The sequence below is a fragment of the Columba livia genome, chromosome 14 (assembly GCF_036013475.1).
Source record: "Columba livia isolate bColLiv1 breed racing homer chromosome 14, bColLiv1.pat.W.v2, whole genome shotgun sequence".
Lineage (NCBI taxonomy): Eukaryota > Metazoa > Chordata > Aves > Columbiformes > Columbidae > Columba > Columba livia.
This window is the reverse complement of record NC_088615.1, coordinates 15,677,729-15,695,446: the sequence shown is the minus strand read 5'-3', so window position 1 is coordinate 15,695,446 and position 17,718 is coordinate 15,677,729. Positions and strand designations below refer to the sequence as shown.

The 17,718-nt window shown below is 38.4% G+C and overlaps 2 protein-coding genes across 6 annotated transcripts in view; one reads left to right on the top strand and one right to left on the bottom strand.

Moving 5' to 3' along the window:
• The first annotated feature begins 671 nt into the window (after window positions 1-671).
• On the top strand, window positions 672-9,752 carry C14H5orf58 (chromosome 14 C5orf58 homolog). Of its 5 annotated transcripts, XM_065030120.1 has the most exons (6): window positions 672-2,818; window positions 4,140-4,198; window positions 6,899-7,009; window positions 7,465-7,547; window positions 8,395-8,488; window positions 8,935-9,752. In XM_065030120.1, the coding sequence occupies exons 3-6, from the start codon at window positions 6,955-6,957 to the stop codon at window positions 9,039-9,041; spliced, it is 339 nt and encodes a 112-aa protein (XP_064886192.1). In that variant the 5' UTR covers window positions 672-2,818; window positions 4,140-4,198; window positions 6,899-6,954; the 3' UTR covers window positions 9,042-9,752. The 5 variants fall into 5 exon arrangements, 3 of the variants coding, with proteins under 3 accessions (XP_064886192.1, XP_021144560.2, XP_064886193.1); XR_010466213.1 differs by lacking the exon at window positions 7,465-7,547; XM_021288885.2 differs by lacking the exon at window positions 4,140-4,198.
• Window positions 9,753-10,018: 266 nt separating this feature from the next.
• The window catches only part of LCP2 (lymphocyte cytosolic protein 2), a 30,447-nt gene continuing 22,747 nt past the window's right edge, over window positions 10,019-17,718 (bottom strand). Inside the window, exons 16-21 of the mRNA XM_005503531.3 lie at window positions 17,150-17,270; window positions 15,001-15,050; window positions 14,132-14,232; window positions 13,227-13,304; window positions 12,217-12,372; window positions 10,019-11,540 (exon numbers count right to left, since the gene is read on the bottom strand). Coding sequence (XP_005503588.1) covers window positions 11,418-11,540; window positions 12,217-12,372; window positions 13,227-13,304; window positions 14,132-14,232; window positions 15,001-15,050; window positions 17,150-17,270 — 629 coding nt within the window. The 3' untranslated portion in view covers window positions 10,019-11,417. The remainder of the gene's footprint in view (window positions 11,541-12,216; window positions 12,373-13,226; window positions 13,305-14,131; window positions 14,233-15,000; window positions 15,051-17,149; window positions 17,271-17,718) is intronic.

Genomic DNA, 17,718 nt, shown 5'->3' with positions numbered 1-17,718 from the left:
GTGAATGGATTAGGAAATTGGTATAGTACCTGTCAAGTAATGTTGTGCGTGAACATCTATAAACTCTTAGAAGTCAAAAGTTCATTTTATATGAACTTCCTCAAGTGCTTGAGGAAGAAAGGTAAAAAAAAAAGAAAAATAGAAAAAGCAAACAGCAAACCTGAGGTCAGATTGGCTTGTAAAGATCCACTGTCCACTGTTCATTGGCCATTTTTATTTTCTTGATGCATACAGAACGTAATCCAGTGCATTGTAAACATTGTTTCTGGCTGAACCCATAGCTCTTTGCTGCACAGAACTTTCTACATCTTCATTGAGAGCCAAGCAGAAAAGGGGACAGCTTTGGACATGTAATTTCAGTCTTTGGAGCTGCATCAGAGCTAAAGGCTCTGCAGATGTTTGGGGGTACACCCAGCTCTGCGGCACACCCGCTGTTCTGTGGGATGCTCTGCAAGGCTGGATGACCAACCCTGTCCATGCATGGGGCTGGGAGACACTGCTACTGTCGGTTGTTGTAACTGAGTAATTTCAGGAAGCAGTCTGGGTGCAATACACACATAGCAAACAGAGCACCCTTCTATTTAAATATTATATCACGCTTCCAGAAGGTATGTCTGTGATGTTAAGGGAGAAAGCCTCACAATGTAACTGCATGATGGTTCAGGAAACAGACTTGTCTCCTGCTGAGAGGTAACTAAAGCATCTGTCTGGTCTGATGTAGGATATTTTGATTGCAAGCATTCAGACAATATGCAACTCTGCAGATGATCTAGACATGCTGATTTTAGAGTATCTGTGATGAGGGTAGAAGGTACAGTGTGTAGGTATTAATTAGTTCTGGATTTGCTGAAACTCAATAAAAACCTTTTATTGATCCTTTTATTGATATCAGCTGTGTGGTGACTCCAGCAGACTCCAGCAGAAAATACCTTGTGAGTTTACTTGAGCTGCCACACAGCTGCCACAGTTACAGAAAGCAAAGAGGCAGCTGGTATGGCTAACATGCCATAACTTGTACCCAGCAACGACTTGAGTCTGTTTCTTACCCTCCTGGAATGATACACAGGTTCATCGCATGTAAGGAAAGAAAGAGGCGAGGGCTCTGTAACGATGCCTGGATTCATGGGACAAGTACATTCTCAGCTGTTAGTAACTCTTGACAGCCTTATTCCATATTCCATTTAGTTAAATTTACATATAGTGTTATTTCTTGTTAATACAACTTGCAAATGTTAGGATTGACTTACTTTATTTAGAGCTAAAGCCAGTTCCTGTGTTATTTGTGGGAACTGGAAGCATCTACCATTTCTTCATGCTGTGATGCTCTTTGAGTATGTCTGTAGCATGCATCAATCTGATAGCAGAATTACTCGGATCCTTCTGATGATTTCTCTAGCTTCCAAATTTATTGAGAAATGCATGTAATAAAAAAGGGTTGTGAAACCTTTATTTGTTTAAATGTCAGTGCTAATTTATCAGAACATACAGAAATGGGTGTTACGTGTAACTGTAGACAATTATGCTGCCTTTAAATGTGCCTGATCTGTCATAAAATAATTTCTCTGTGGTTCCAAAGAAATCTGGTAATGTCATAAGAGATTTCACCAATTTAGAGCTTACAAGAGAACTTATCAACTCTCAGACTGGTTCCTGGAAGAGTCTTCCAAATTCTCAAGTTTGTCTTTTTGAGGAGGTTTGGCTTCTTTTTTCTTTTCTTTTTACAGTGTGATGATACATTTTACATTATTTTTATTAGAGAAAAAAATAAAAGCAATGGTATTCATGTAAAATTAACCTGAACAGGACAGACCCTGAAGAGAAGCATACTTTCAGCATTCCTTTCTATTGAATTTTTAGCTATAAATCAAGTGTGGTGAAGCAATGGGGAGAAGGACCTTATTTCCTGGGCTTGGAAACATGATCAATAATATTAGAAAGATATATGTAATTGTTCAACTTACATATTAGTTTATGTAGGAACCTCAAGAGAAGCCTTACCTTCGACATGTAGATGCATTTGTTAAACACTGTCTGCCTATTAATGCTCATCAGTGGAGTCTGAAATACTGGGAGGATGATATTATCAGAACCTAGTGGTCCTGTGAGCCAGACAGGCTTCAGAGGTGTTAATGAGTCCATTTACCCTTTGCAGGGAGTTGAAGCTTGATTAGATCTCTTTTGTGTCTTATTTCGACTGCATTTCATATTGACATCCTTGTAAGACTAAACAATAATATGTCATTCTTCGTTGCTTGTGGTACATCCAGCAGACAAAACTCAGTTTTTCATCTTTGCTCCTATCTAGACCCACCAGGCCTTGTACATTTTGTGTGAAGTTCATTCGGTTGGCGCCTGCAGCTCAGTAACATCCATCACGCAGCAGCACAGCCTCTGTCTTGCTCAGTGATCCCAGGTGCCGAATGCAAGAGAGAGAGATAAGCCACTGTTATTATTTCTTTTCCACACTCCCTCCTCCACTAAGTGATGTGCATGTAGGTACAACCCCCATCGCATGTGATACAGCTTACAGAGTTTCAGCTATTGGGTCAGAAATATGTTGAGAGTTGTGTCTACTGCATTTGTACAGTTATGTTACATTTCCTTCTCCACTTGTCACGTAGCAGTTCCTCTCTCTCACCAAAAGTGTTTTTAACATAAATACTGGCTTACTTCTGTTAATAAGTTCTATTTTTATGCTCTGTTTTGCATATTTGTTTTCAAGCTAACATTAGCATTTGTACGTGTCCTGACTCATTCAACACAACGTGGCCACTGTCAGACTGGGAGAAATCCAAGCCAGGACATGCAAAGTGTGGAGGTGAGGTCTTAGTCTTTGATGCTAAGTAGTTGCCACAAAATGATCACAGCTAACAACTTGTTAACTTATAGTTACTTCAGAGCAGTCCTGTTCATATTTGAAAGACTGTTAAACTCCAGTTGAAATAACTGATTTCACACATTCTCTCTTCCCATAAAAGAAGCTGAACAAAAAGCTAGTTTTTCAGTTTACTTATTCGTTGCATAAGATAAATCAACTTTGTCCATGTCTGCATGTACAACATGGCAGCTCATCCAGGTAGACACATAATTTGTGTGCAGACACAGACACAGCCAGGATAGGCAAATAAGAGATTTTCCACAAGATAAAGGCAAAAGCTGGATTCAAAGACCAGTAACTTAAAGTTTGTTTGAGTCAGCAGTCTGCTGAACTTGATGCTATTTTCTGAGTTCAGGGAAGAAAACAACCTGGTCACCCTTCTGTGGGTGACCCTGTGAGGGACAATGACTCTTGATGGTTTAGGGACAGCATAGTGCAAGTGGCTTTTGTGTCTTTTTCCATCTAGCTACATTCCTTCCCCTAGGGTTACAGTATCACAGAGTGAGAAGCTAATACAATACGCTATTAAGGCGTTGGCATTAATTATCTGACATCTACTACATACTTTTTTACATTTTTATTAAACCACCAGCTTTTGCAGCCCAGCAACATTGTGGCTTTCAATTGACTTTTGCCTAATGCATTTTCTTTGTGGGCAGGAGGGCCTCTAGAGGCCTCTTTTCTGTAGCTTTGTAGTGCTACGTAACTGAGAGTGTGTTATGTGGCATTTGTGACACAGTTTTATTTATACAGCATGAACACCATTGCAAAAAGGAAGTATTTTGTATTTTTTTCTTCCATACAGCCAAACTATTAAAAGCCTTAGTTACAGGAAAATCCCTCAATCAAACAGCTGAGACAGGAATTGTTTCAGGATCTTTTGTGCTACCTCCCATTGGCCATTTCATGAGTTAATAAAACAGAAATCTTCCCATAAAGCAAAAGTAATCAAGCCTGTAATTTCCAAATAATAATATTTCCCTGAGCAGATTGTTAGTCTTTTCTTTTCAATTCTCATTTCTATGCCTCTAATGCCTATAGGTTTTTTCATGTAGCAATGTATGCAAGTTGGCAAATGAAAAAAAAATGTATATAATTACAATAGAAACAGCTAATAGAAGCTGTAATATCTGCATTGTGTCTCTAACCATTACAGTTTACAGTATTAAATGAATTTAAGTGAGGCAGGGATAATTTGCGGTGTAGGAACCGATAAACCTGCCTTACTGACATTAGCATGCTCCCTTATTTCTCTCTGCAGTATTTCAGGCAGCGTGCTGTTTATGCTGTGAAAATCTAGGAAGATAAAACAGCAATCTGGTAAGATACCTGTAAAAACTGAGCTGTTACGCAATGCCTTCTCAATCAAAAGCACTCAGCATTCTCCAAAAGGCAATCTAGAATCACTGTTCTTTTAGGATCTGGAGACAATTTCACAATTTCTTGCTCCATAAACTTACTTTCCCTGTGCAGATTAGAAAAATCTTACTGAATGGCATTCAGTATGTGAAAGGATATAGAGAAGTATATGTGAACGTATATAAGAACTGAAAGCAGGTAAGTTCTATAGCTCTAGACAGTGGCATGTCAACGAGTAAAAGTTCACAGTAGCTCTAAGTCCTGTGTCATTTCCATAGCATCAGTATGAATGGAATAAAATACATAGTAATATCAGAAATCACTTTTCTTGTGAAATCCGAAGAGCATGAGTAATTCCTTGAACGCTTCTTGCAAATCTTCAACCCAGCTACTGGACGTATCTGAATCTCTCTTTAAAAAGCACGGCAAGACTAGTTGTGCTTCCAAATTCCATTGGCGCAGACTTCGGATGCTGAGCAGGACTTGTGCTTTCACGAGTAGTTCTTGCTTTCCATAATATATGGACCATGAAGAAAGCAAAAGCATCTGTGAATCTCCCAAAGTTCCATTACACATAACATTCATGATTAATAGCCCGAACTATCCCACCAGAACCTAACTGACATTTACCAATTGTCTCTTCAAAAATTCACCACCTGATCACCTGGCTTTAATAACAAACTGAATAGCACAAATGTTATCTTGAAAGAGCTGCAGGAAATACACCTTTATTTTTACATAAAAGTTATTCATACCAACTAAGCAGTTTCAACAGATGATTTTGTCTGTATTAGCATCATACATGCATTTGTCTTCCATCATTGATTATTCACATCTTTAACATCCCATATAATTATCTAAAATACTACACTCAGTAACTACTTAAAAGTTATAGTTTAAAACCTATTACCACATAAAAGAACTTTCCAGAACACCAAGTGGAAGTCTTCTAGAGTATCTGCAAAGCATAAGCTTATGTTATTTATTGTTTAATTTTTTTTTCAGAAAAATGTCTTAGCACAACAGGAAGCACCTTGTAGATTTAATGTTAGAATTTAAACTGCTCACGTAAATAAAATGGAAGACAAGAACATCTGAGATGTTAAAACCTGACGTGCTGTGAGCTTGAAAAATGTAGCACTGACCAGCGACATATTCACTGGTCAAGCAAGAGAAGGAAACAGGGCTCTAAATAGTGACATCCATCTCTCACTTAGAGGTCACCGTCCTTCTTCTTAGCACTTTGCTCACTGTAGGGAAGATATTACAGTAGGTGCTCAGGTAGGGATCCTCATGTATTGCCTTCTGTAATCTGCTGCAGTTCAGAGTCTCCTTAAATGAAAATTAGTGTCTAAAATGAAAGGCGATGATATGTGCCTCTGACACTGCTATGCGTACAGCGATCAGCAAACATGAATATGGAGACAAACACTTGCTAAATTAAATGCAGGATTTTACATGGTCTGAACAGTTGTGGGCATTTGTGTGTGTGGTGGTTTTTTTGTTGTTTTTTGTTTTTTTGGGGGGTTGTGTGTGTTTTGTTGTTTTTTTTGGTGTGTTTGTTTGTTTTAGAATGTATGCATATAATATAACCCTACACCCATTTTTCCTGGCGGCCTCTGCAGTAAAGCAAGTGTCTGTTTATCTCCATTACAGCTTCTCCTGCTGACCCCATTTCTGGCAGCCACTTAAGCATTCTCCTTCACAGGTTACTGAAGAAATGAACTTGGCTTATACTAATACAAATGTTTTCAGGAACTTGCGGGGCTTCTGCTTTACTTTTTTGTACAGAGATTTTATATACACTTTAATATATTCTTTATATATAGGAGATATATAAAACCACCTGGTTGTATATTTTCTTCGTACACACCTATACTCCAGTGTTCTGCCAGCAAAATCTGCAAGCCACAAGGACGTTTTCCTCAGAGGGGTGCAGAAAGGGCACGGCTGATTTGTCTGCACTGAGGTCCTTGCAAGACCTTACAAACGAAAAGACTGTAGTACAGGAATTAGTGCACATGTGAAGTGTTTCCTGTTCTGCATTTCTCATCTTGAGAAAGCCCCACAAGCTAAACAGTGTATCATGTTTTCTGTTTGAATCACCGTTTAATTGTGCCCTAAAGTGCTCCACAGGCAGGGCTGCAAAATACGGGAGGAAATCACCATCCACCGCTCCCCTGTTGACACTTCACTCCTCTCTTCTCCATTTCTTCTTCAGATTTTGCTCTATTCGTGGTTGCTTCTTACCTCCCACTCCTAAAATCACAAGTCCTACAGGGCTCTTGCAGCCTAGCGATGTTTCATGTGCTGGAAGAGAGACACGTCGCGGGGCTTTCCTTGCTGAGCAAAGCAGAAGGCAGCGAAGCACAAGGGCGTGAAGCCTTGTGGGCTCCCTCCTCCCACGTTCCATGGTGGAGACCAGAGCTGGTGCCCTACTGGGGAGATTCTTCATCCCGAGCAGCACCTGGTCCTGCCTGCCAGCCCATTGGCGGGGTCTGCCCCTGCTCCAGGCCATTGCTGTGCGGGAAGGAAGAAGGACACGCTCTTCTGGCTGCCCTTCCACCTATGAGCAGGGTCTTTGTCATTTCATTGCACCCTTTCTGAACACACACACAGTACCAGGGTGAAATAAACATCTTTTTTTTTCTCCTTTTTTAGTGTTCAAACAGCTTTCCAGTGCCATCACACACATAACCTTGCCCGAGGGTGTCCTCATGTGTGAGGAGAGAAGAGCAGAGAGAATGGCGGAAGAAAGAGCCCAGGGATCTGGTACTGAATCTCAGCTCTGTTACTCTACAGCAGATATTCAACACTTGACTTTTTGTCTGTGCTCTCTTCCCATAAATTGATAGTAGAAACCAACTGAAATGATGTCTTTTTAGATATTTTATAAAGTTTTCAATTAAAAATACATAGAATTTTTCTTCATCACTGTTACAAATGTTTACTCACTATTCCTAGTTCCATGTTTAACTACTAAAAAAATTCCTGAAACAGTCTCTAAAAGAAAGTAAAATAAAATCCAGGATTTAAAGAAAAAAAGTATTAATTCCTCAAGAAGAAATAAAAATATTCAACTCCTTCGACTTTACTTTCAAATAACACTAATGAAAATGAGATCTAGTGATTATATTTATCAAATGTTGTTATATATTTGATATGAGATACATACATACATATATTATATATATTACTTCATAGTAATTTGGAGGTTGTCCTTTTAGGATCTTTGGCCCTGGCTGATGACCTCAAGGCAAAGCCACTGTCTGAAGGGAACAGAGACTTGGACAAAGGATCTGTGTTAAATGTATGTCCAGTTTTTTGGCCAGACTTCTCAGTGTGTTGAGGTGTTCTACATAGTGACCATTATTTATGAATCCCCCAGAGTTTTTCCAGATTTTATTGTTAGAATTTCAGAATGACAGAGAGCTGATAGCAAGGCCAGAAAACATGATATGTGCACGTTTCTTTAATATTGTTCCTTTAAAAAAAAATCCTAAAAAGGAATGCAGTACAAATTTAAAATTCAAATTCTACTTAAATTTAAAAGGTTTCAATTCTTAATTGTCTCCAGAGTTTTGAATGTCATTTTTTTTTTTAAATGAAGTGTTAAAGGGAGAGAATCTGATCTCCTAAATAAGCAAAAATATGTTGATTGTAAAATAATTACCTATACAGACATAAATGTTCCTGGACAGATATTAGCAGATTCATTAATATCAGTTCCAATAGTGACAGTTCCAATAGTGACAGTGATTTTTTTAATGTTAACGTCACAATAGCTCCATCTCGTGGTTAACTAAATATTATGTGACAATTTCCATTTTGATTCTATACAAAGAGTAGGGTCAAAAAAATGACAAAAAAATGCTGGTGAAGAAAGGAAATTTTAGATACTATTGATTTTGTTGCAGTTATTTGTTTAAAAAAAATGAATAGAAAATAAAAATAAAGCCTTAAAAATAAAAATAAAGCCTTTGGTAGATGCAATTTGTCATATCTAAGTGGGTAAGTATGAAAGCAGGGAAGTTGTAGTTAAAATATTATTTTAGAAAATCAATGAAAAAATTTTCTGAATATTATGATTAGCTGTCTTACAGACATTGTGAATCATATGTACACTGCCACTGATGTTTTGTTTCCATTTCATACAGGAGTTCCAAAACGCTGCTGCTGATCGGCCGTTTAACCTTGAAGCTGCAATTAAAAGTGTTGAGAAAATGTCCAATGAACTGAAGAAACTAAATGGTAATTCTGAGTTGATCATCCAATTAAACAAGAAGTTGTTTAAGGCGTTGTTTAAAAAGTGTGAGGTTGTGAATGGTTTGTATTTTCTACGTGGTACAGCTGTTTTTTAATCTAATGAAACAATAGAGTTGCTCTTTTGTTTTGAAAAAATAATGAAACAGTAATTACATAGAAATGGAATCATGTTAGCTAACTGCAGAAAATGTCTGTTAGGTAGTCAAAGTCACTCCATTGCAGGAACAGTAATAGTCTAATAGAAATATTAGCAGTGTGCTAATACTAACCTTTATTGGGTTGCCTTTAAGTAAGCAAAACAAAGCAACCCTTCAGATTTTTGGAAGAGTTGATAGATAGACACTTCAAGAAGTGCTGTATATTAATTGCCATTCACTTAGCATCTACCATGTAATAATTACTATGGTGACACATTGTCCTTTGTCTTTCAGTGGAAAGCCAGCTACTGCTTTGTGACCTGATTTTGAATTTCAACCACTCAATGAAGGCCAAAGATTTAAGAGAAGCTGAAGAAAAAACTTGGAGCTTAATAGACTGAATAATAACATCTATTTTCATGCATTGTCTTCTATTCGTACTGCTTCAGTTTGAACTGTAAGATGATGGTATGGTTTCCTGCAGTTAGGCTATTTTTATTTTAAACTGAAAATGTGCAGTGGAAAAACGCTATAAGTAGATTATTGATTCTGAGATTTTTTTTTTAACTGAAATTTCCCAAATAAAGCCCAGCAGGGCTGTTAAGATTCACGTCATTAACTTTTAAACAAAGACAGATTGGAACAGTACCAAAAGATTTTAAATTACTTCAAGTCAAGTCACTGGTCTCTCATCTCAGTTGTGCTCTGGAAAATGGGATAAGAAACAGTCAGTGAAGGAGGAACTGCAACTTGTCATTTCATCTGCCTTCCTCATTCTGAAAGTGCTGCTGGGGAAGGTGGCCGAAGAGAAATTACTTCTGGAAAACCAAAAGTACTTTCATTCTGGTTTCTGTTGTGGCTTTCTAATGCACTGAGCTACAAAACTAAGAAAGAGTTAGTGGCCTAAATACTCTGTTCTGAACTCTTCTTGGTCCAAAAACTGAGTAGCCAGTATTTTCTTGTTGTTCATGACAGTTAATATTCAATTGTACTTTACTTGTGGACGTGTTTGAATGTTGAGGTGTGTTTTAATTCATATACAAAATCTATTTATCTGAATAAGCAAATCAAGATTTGCTCTGCTGAAAATAATATACATTGTTATAATTTGTTATAGTGGTTCATATTTTCTTTCTCTTTCACTGATGAGACCATTTACAACAAATAGGACACAATTCCATAGGAGGTATTTCTGGGTTATCTGGCTTTACAGGGCAATGTAATGGAGTAGAACTACAGCCCCCAGCTCACAGAGTCAGTGGTAATATGGTGGAGGTTGTTCTGAATTTTAGCATGTTTTGAAAAACATACATTTTAACTGACTTTTCTCTCAGAAGACTGGTATTGAACTTCTAAAAAATATTGGGCTAGACACAGGTTTTGTCAGCTGAAAAGCTTTTAAAATTTTATTTTTCACCTTTTGTTTTTGAGTCAAAGTTGCACGGAAATGAAATCCACTAAGTCTGAATTCCAGCCCCTACATAAATATATTAGAAATGAAGATAACATTTATGAAACATATTTAAAGTAAAACTGTTCAGGAAATCTGATTATCTCATCTGATAAGCTATGCAGATTACATGGAAGATATTTTTCTGCCTTGAATTTTGGCTCAGATGTTTCAAGTGATATACAAACTAATGGCTTTAAAGGAGAAGAAGTGTGACAAAGTCAAACATAATTATCAAACCAGGGTCTTGTCAGAAAACAAAGGTTATCAGAAAACCAAGGCAAAGGGTTGGATAAATCCCACTTAACAAAGGAGAGGGAAGAACTCTTGATACAGTATGCTGCAGTAGTCCTCAGCTGCAACTTAGAATTTACAACTGAGAACGTTATTGTGTTTTTCTTGAAAAAAATACGTTAAAACCAGAAAGCAGTTGTATAAGAGGAGCTAAGTTTAACCTGATGGTGTCTGGCTGCTTTCTAGGAGATTTGGGTGTGTTCTGCCAATTAAGAAGCACATGACGATAATCTTGTTGATGTGTCTCCTATAAAATAAAGTAGTTGCTTAATTTAGAGTCAGAAAGGCACAGCTGGTGAGAAGTCTGTGTTAAGGGAGAAAATGAGCGAGCCAAGAGGATCCTAGGAGTCACATCATTCCCATTTCTGGGCTAAGACTCGCCATCAGAGACTCGTCAGTGGTATGGCAGAGAGAACATGATATCTGTAGGTGTTTTATTTTTCTATAGACCGAATAACACAAACACAGATCTTGACAGGCAGCTGCATATCCAGTGTTGTTATTGAAACCTGGGTGTCTTTAGGGCCCAGGCTGGAGTCTGGGTCTTTTCATTGGCAAGTGTATTGTGGGAAAAAAATGGCTTTTATTGTCTTTTTCTACTCCTCAACATTGACAAGGATTTGGGCTATTCTGTATCACTTGAAATATAATTGCTGCTGCAGTTCTGATCTGAAAAACAGCTTACTGATTGTTTTTTCTTTCTCATTTGAAAGCACAGACTTGCATTGATATTTATTTCTGGCTCCTCTCATTTGGTCAGGAAATCATTTCAGGAAGATACTGATATGTTGGAAGATAAAAAATTCTCATGTCCTGTATGATTAGTGGACAGTAATAAACACATTATAGGATAATCAGATTTAGAGAGTACTGCATTTCAGACATAATTTAAAAATAACATTGTCATTTTTCCTTAAAATTAAAAGGATTTTTAATTACTTCATTATTTTAGTTTGCTGAAAAAGGAAATATCCTGAAGTTTACAAACTTTAGTAGGCTTCAATACTACATGTGGTCTTCATTGAGGTCTCGTTTAAATATGTCCTGCAGCATATTTTAACATGCACTGGTTTCTGGAACCTCTGTCTTTTCCATCAATCAGAAGAAGAGGTGTTCTTTGGAAGTAATCAATGATATCTGCTACAGAAGAAAAATCCTGTGGAATGGAAAAAAATAGACAGCTATAGAAAAATGTCAGAAATATAAGTAGTTAGCAAAACCAAAAGGTTTTTTTAAAACTCTAAATGAATATCTTATAAGGGTCCAGTAAATACTATCTGATCAGCTGTTTTCATTCCTGCCATAATCAGGAGCTCAGTAACTGTTAATCTAGTGTGTGTATGACTACTGCAATGCAGTGTAATTAACTTGTGCAGTCTTGGCCTGTTTAATACGTGATGTCATTCTGCCTGACACGATGATCACACTTGAAAGTTCAAAAGGTGACTGTTAAATTCAGAGACTGTGCTGACCAGTCTGCCCAGTGCCAGGCAATCCTGTGCAGTAATGCTGGGCCTAACTAAACCTGCTGTCTGGGAGCAAAGCAGTAACGTTGGCAGATATGGATTTGCTCTCAAGTGTGGATTTCCCTTATCTGGTATCTCAGTGGTAAACAAATATTTGCTGACCAGGTATATGGATTTCTAATAGCTATCTTCTTTGGCTACCCCTTCATTCCTTGAGTGCGAACAGGAGAGTCTGATTTTATTTCCAGCAGTAACATATTCTATCTGGAATAAGCAGAATTCCACGGGAGTGAAACAGCTGCCAGGTAGGGATGAGACAGGTGATACCTTAAGATGAAGGGAAATAGTGTGAAAAACACAGAATACCTCTTTTCCTTTTAAGCCGGTTCCTAACAAATATTTTTGATTTTCCTCCTGGTAACGAATCTGGATGTTGTATACTTTATCTCTGTATAACACCATCAGTACATATGGATGAGTTACAGTTTTTCTTGAGCTGTCTCTTACCAAGAAAGTTCCATCCTGAAAGATGAAAAAATGAAAGATGAGAAATAAATGTCGCTTCTAGGTTTGATCAACATAACAACCTTAACTAGAGCGCTCATGCTTTTAAGTGTTTTTTCCTTCTGAAAGATCTTTCCTCCTGGCAAGAGAAACTTAATTATTCAAGAGTTTAGGTCATTTCTCAAATGTTTTGTCTCTCAATTTGCTTCTTAAAAGTTTCCTGTCTGATACAAATCCAGATTTTTAGGGAAGAGAGGAATGGTATTCCCTCTCTGAGGGAGAGAATCCACTAAAGGAGGGAGTGAAATATCAAAGACAAACCTCACATCACTTTTCCCAGAAGAAAAGTTCACTTCTGGTAAGTGCCAGTCGAGATTCCTATGTGATCTATTTACAGACAGCCTAAAACAATGATAGTGTCTGTGTAATTTTGGTAAAGGCAGTGATATTGTCTGTCTCTCTCGCTGTCTCTCTGCGTTTCTTTATTTCAGATATGTTTTAATAAGCGTTCTCAAAGGCATTGAATGGGATCTCGTAAGCTGAACCTTAGGACAAGCCATTGAAACGCTGTACATGTCATCTTCAGCTCAGTGCATGTGCTGTGAATCAGTGCAAAGGGATCAGATTTCCCATAGTGGTGAGATACGGTTTGGTTTATCTCCACATGCGCAGTTAAGCCTGGGTTTCATCTGTTTGAATCTGTACTTCATTTTGCTGGTAAATGTGGCCTAGAAAAGGGTGGGATTCATCTCATCTAGTCCAAGCTATCTAAAATTTGGAATCTGCAACAAATTTCCTTCCCTCTTCCCATAGGACTGCAGGGACATCTAGCTGGGAGGTGCTGTAAGAATCACCAACCATTTAAATAGTACCTTGTTTATTTTTCGAAGAGCTGCTTCTGCTTCTGGCCGGCTAACATAAGCAACGTACCACTCAGCATTGAGCGAGTCCTGTGGTTGTCGTGAGAGAGGACAAAGGAGAAAGTCAGCTGTCAATGGGTTAGCTTGTGATGTTAACAACAGACAAATAAGTAGGGAGAAATTGGAATGTGAGGGATATTTGGGTTTATGTGCAGAATCTCTGGATGTTCGAGCTTCAGGGATCATACTGGTATATATTACTGTATAGTAAGTGTCACTAAAAGATTTTTAAATTATTTGCTGTGGTAAATATGAAAATATTATAGACCTATAATATGTCTGCAAGTAAGCTAGGAAAATGGATATTCCCAAACATTTTAAGTAAAAGATAGATTTTAAGTTATATTTCTCTCTTGTCTGCTTGGGGCACTAGCATCCTTTGCTTTCATTTCTCTGGGGTTTTTAATTTAATTATGTTTTATTTTTCAACTGTCATCCGAGGCAAAAATGCAGACTTCCTGTGAAAATACCATTTGTGGTTGCAGTTGCAGTGCTGTCACCAGGAGTGGGTGAAACAAAAGTGCACTTAAAGGACAGGAATTCTTTACCCCCCAAGGTTCTGTGGAAGAACTGAGTTCGTAATGCTGCTTGAAGGCAATTGTGCAAAACAAGTAATCCAGCAAACAAGTATTTCTCTTATTATTATATTTCTACTTTTTTTTTTTTTTTTTATTGTTTTTCTCGGTGAAAACAAAATAAGGCACTAAGGTTTGACACTGAAAAGGAAACTGAAAGCACCTATAACTTCCTGACAGTGACTACTAACCAGAAAAACAACTTTGAAAAACGGTCTCTCTTGAAATCAGAAAATTTGCTGTCTTGAGCAGTTATGGTTAATGCTTGTAATGTTTTTGTACCTCATCTTCCTCCATGTTTGTTTGGTGAATGGTCTGTCTGCTAGGAACTGGCAAAGGAGGTCTGGCATCAGCTGCACCTCTCGAAGGGGATCTGCTGTTGCCTTCAAAGATATGAAAGCGGAAAAAATGTTAAGACCAGCAAAACAATTTCACCTGTGGAGTGCATATATGGTGTACAATCTTGCTTTTGTCGGGCATGAAAAATTTATATCACTCTGATACTGAGATACGTTGAATTGGTTTGAAATCAGATTTAGGCTACTGTAAGAGAACCAGGTTCTTTACAGAAATTCATTCGTGGTGCACAGAGATTTTAACTGAACTTTTGCGTTTCAGGTTTCCTTATAATGAGATGAACTTGAAACAGAGGTTACATTTTTATAGCTTCCGTGCCACAATTACTCAGTTGAGAGCACGTAGGCACTAAAACATGTCACTGTAAGACATTGGCAGCTGTTGATTTCTAAGCTTCCTTTATTTTTCACCTGTTATTACAAGATAATTGCACAGCGTATTTCACATGGGAAGTGTTTTCTCCCTTTTCAAGAGTATTATTATACCACAGTGACCTGCAGGTACTGTTGCTCTGCTCTCAGTAGTATTAGATCCATTGAAAAAGATGGATGCTTATATGAAGTTTTGACAATGGTTTAACCAGGCAGTAAGCTCAAGCTTTATGGGAGAAAACATCTTATATTCAGACTAAGTTACACAAGATGCCTTTCAGGAACTTGCTAGTTTTCTTTTCCCAGCCCAACCAGAAACATCCTTTTAAAAAAGAAAATTATATATATGTATATATATTAACTGCGTCAAAACTATCTTTCAACCTGCAGTCCCTTTTGGTACAAGAAATGCAGGATACAAACCTAGATGTAAGCGTGGTGGGAGTGAGCCACTTGAAGACAGGTTTCTAGCACTGTTACAAAAAAAAAATAGTCAGTATAAATGCAGCATGACTATATGACATTTCTGTGCTCTGAAGAACTGATCTGGACTTTGTGCCTGCTTTTCAGAATGAGAGATCCTCTTGAGACCTGTGAGAGATTAGGAGAGCCTTCTTTTTCTTATTTTTGTTTTCTTTCCTTCTTTTTATATAAATAGAGCCACCATTCAGTTTACTTGAAGCTCAGTGTCTGGGAATAAGTTAGAGGGAATCAGTGATGGGCCACCAAGACCCCTGTATCAGCAGAAATGCAGAAACCACTGCAGCTTGTTGTGTTTTCAGAAGGAACAACCCCTGCATCCCCTATAGCAGGGGGCACAGGCAACAGCTTGCTAGAATTCTGTGGGGTTCCACTTAAAGAGTCATTTTGCTTTTGGCATCTTTAACATTGTTGATGAAAGTGCAGTTTCTCATCAGTAATGTTGCCACTGTGGATGTGGAAGCACTGGGAAGAGTCCAGTGAAGGGCCACTAACATGATAATGGACTGGAGCATCCCACACATGAGGAAAGGCTGTGGGAGCAGGGACTGTTTAGCCTGGAAAAGAGAATTCTCAGGAGGGATCTCTTTTCAGTGGTGCCCAGGGACATCAGGAAACACTTTTTTACTGTGAGGGTGACTGACAATTGGAGCAGGTTGCTGAGAAAGTTTGTGGAGTCTCCATTCCTGGAGATATTCAGAAAACGCCTGGATATGGTGCTGGGCAGCCTGCTCTGGTGACCTTGCTTGAGCAGGGGGTTGGACCCGTTGACATCCAGAGGTCTCTGCCAACCTCAGCCGCCCTGTGCTTCTGCGAGCTCTGAGCTGACAGTGGCACAGAGCTCGCACCCACCGCACCGTAACACCTCCATGTGCCTAGGCTTAGTTTACTTTCACTCCTGTGTTCATTCTTCCACTTTGCGTTAGAAAATCTATAATTTTCTCTTATGGCCTGATCCCAGAACCCACATCTGAAACTTCTTAAAAAGAAGAGTCCCAATCTTCATTTTTAAAAAAAATATTATTTCTGCAACTAATCAGGAACAAACTGCCTGCGTGCTTTTCCTTTACAGTTCGTATTTCTCTGTTGCTTAAATGAACTGTACAAAAAGCTCTGGGATTAACATGTTAATTATATTTGCAGAACAGAAACACCCTATCAAGGCTTGTGATTCATGGGGGAGAATCAGCCAAATGTGTGCCTCTGCTATAGCAAAATTTGGCAACACTGAATGTAAGCAGAAGTGTTCATCATAGGAATAGTTCACATTTGCATATGACCTTGCTATTGCTACTGCAATATTAGTTCTACTTGGGTGTCAGCAGTTCCAGAGGATGATGGTAAATGGGGGATATTCATCAAAGAGCTATTAAAAATACAGAGATTAGAAAATGTAATTCAGACTTTGACTCAAGGAGCCCACTCTAACTCATCAAAGGCTAAGTCTGTTGCACACTACATCAGACATCAAAATTTAATTAAGGGCTCTTCCATCTAGCAAATGAAGACATAACAATCTAATATTTGGAAGCTGAAGCTAGAAGAAATCATGGTTGAAGCAAGTTCCACAATTTTAAACAGGATTTATTAAACATTAGAGCAAAATTCAGTAAAAGGGTGGTGAAATTCTTTCAGATTCAACTCCGGACCACTAAGGTTCTGGATTTTTTTAGTTTTGAGGCAATTAGTAGTCTCAACTCTAGCAATTAGGTTCCCAAAATGTGTAGAACCCTTTTAAATCCTGCATGGTTTTGCAGGAGAAGATGATCTCTTCCCAAATGAGCCACATAGGCCCTAAAATACTTCCTTGGCATAAATCTGAGAGACTTGAATTTTTTCTTGGTTGTCTGATGTACACTATCTGCTTCACTGAATACAGAACTCCAATTATGTTAAGAATTCTCCTTATTAGCAGGGACAACACAAAATAGCATGCAGTGGGCCAAGGGTATAGCCTGAAGAATAATGGACTACTTAAACTAGTTACCTTGTGTTTGCCTGAGAACCCTGTAACCTAGTATATTTTATTATATGCTAAATCACAAAGGCATTGAGAACCAAAAGGAACGACACAATAATGGGTGAAACAAACCTTTCTGCACCAGGCATACTGTTGGATCCTGGCTTAGGTGGAGGCTTGACAGATTTGGATGGGAATGTGTTGGAGCTGTAGGGGGGCAGAGACAGATGTGGCACCGGTCTGGGGAGCGCGGCTGTGGAGAGGAAGAGAAGGAAACTTAAAACTTATGTGTGACATTCTTAAATGAGATAGAAATGCTGTCACATTGCTGCTGTTTAATTAAATTGTCTCCACTGTGAGGGTGCTGAGGCCCTGGCCCAGGCTGCCCGCAGAAGCTGTGGATGCCCCATCCCTGAAAGTGTTGAAGGGCAGGTTGGATGGGGCTTGGAGCAACCTGGTCTAGTGGGAGGTGTCCTTGCCCATGGCAGGGGGGTGGAATCTTTAAGGTCTCAGCCCAAACTGTTCTATGGAATAAACATAATAAACGGTTTGATAAACTAGTTACTGAGAACTTAAAATTAAGTATTAAAAATAAACTAGAACGGGCTTTAGCAACATTTACGTTTTCTACATTCTGTTTCAGATAAGCCACAATTCAGAGACCTTAATTGCAGCAGAGCTGAAGGTGGTACATAACCATG

Coding starts and splice junctions, on each gene's coding strand:
- C14H5orf58 (XM_021288885.2), top strand. CDS start 6,955: ATGTGTGAGGAGAGAAGAGCAGAGAGAATGGCGGAAGAAAGAGCCCAG. Junction 7,010..7,464: donor AGAAAGAGCCCAGGGATCTG/GTACTGAATCTC, acceptor TTGTCCTTTTAG/GATCTTTGGCCCTGGCTGAT. Junction 7,548..8,394: donor ACAAAGGATCTGTGTTAAAT/GTATGTCCAGTT, acceptor CATTTCATACAG/GAGTTCCAAAACGCTGCTGC.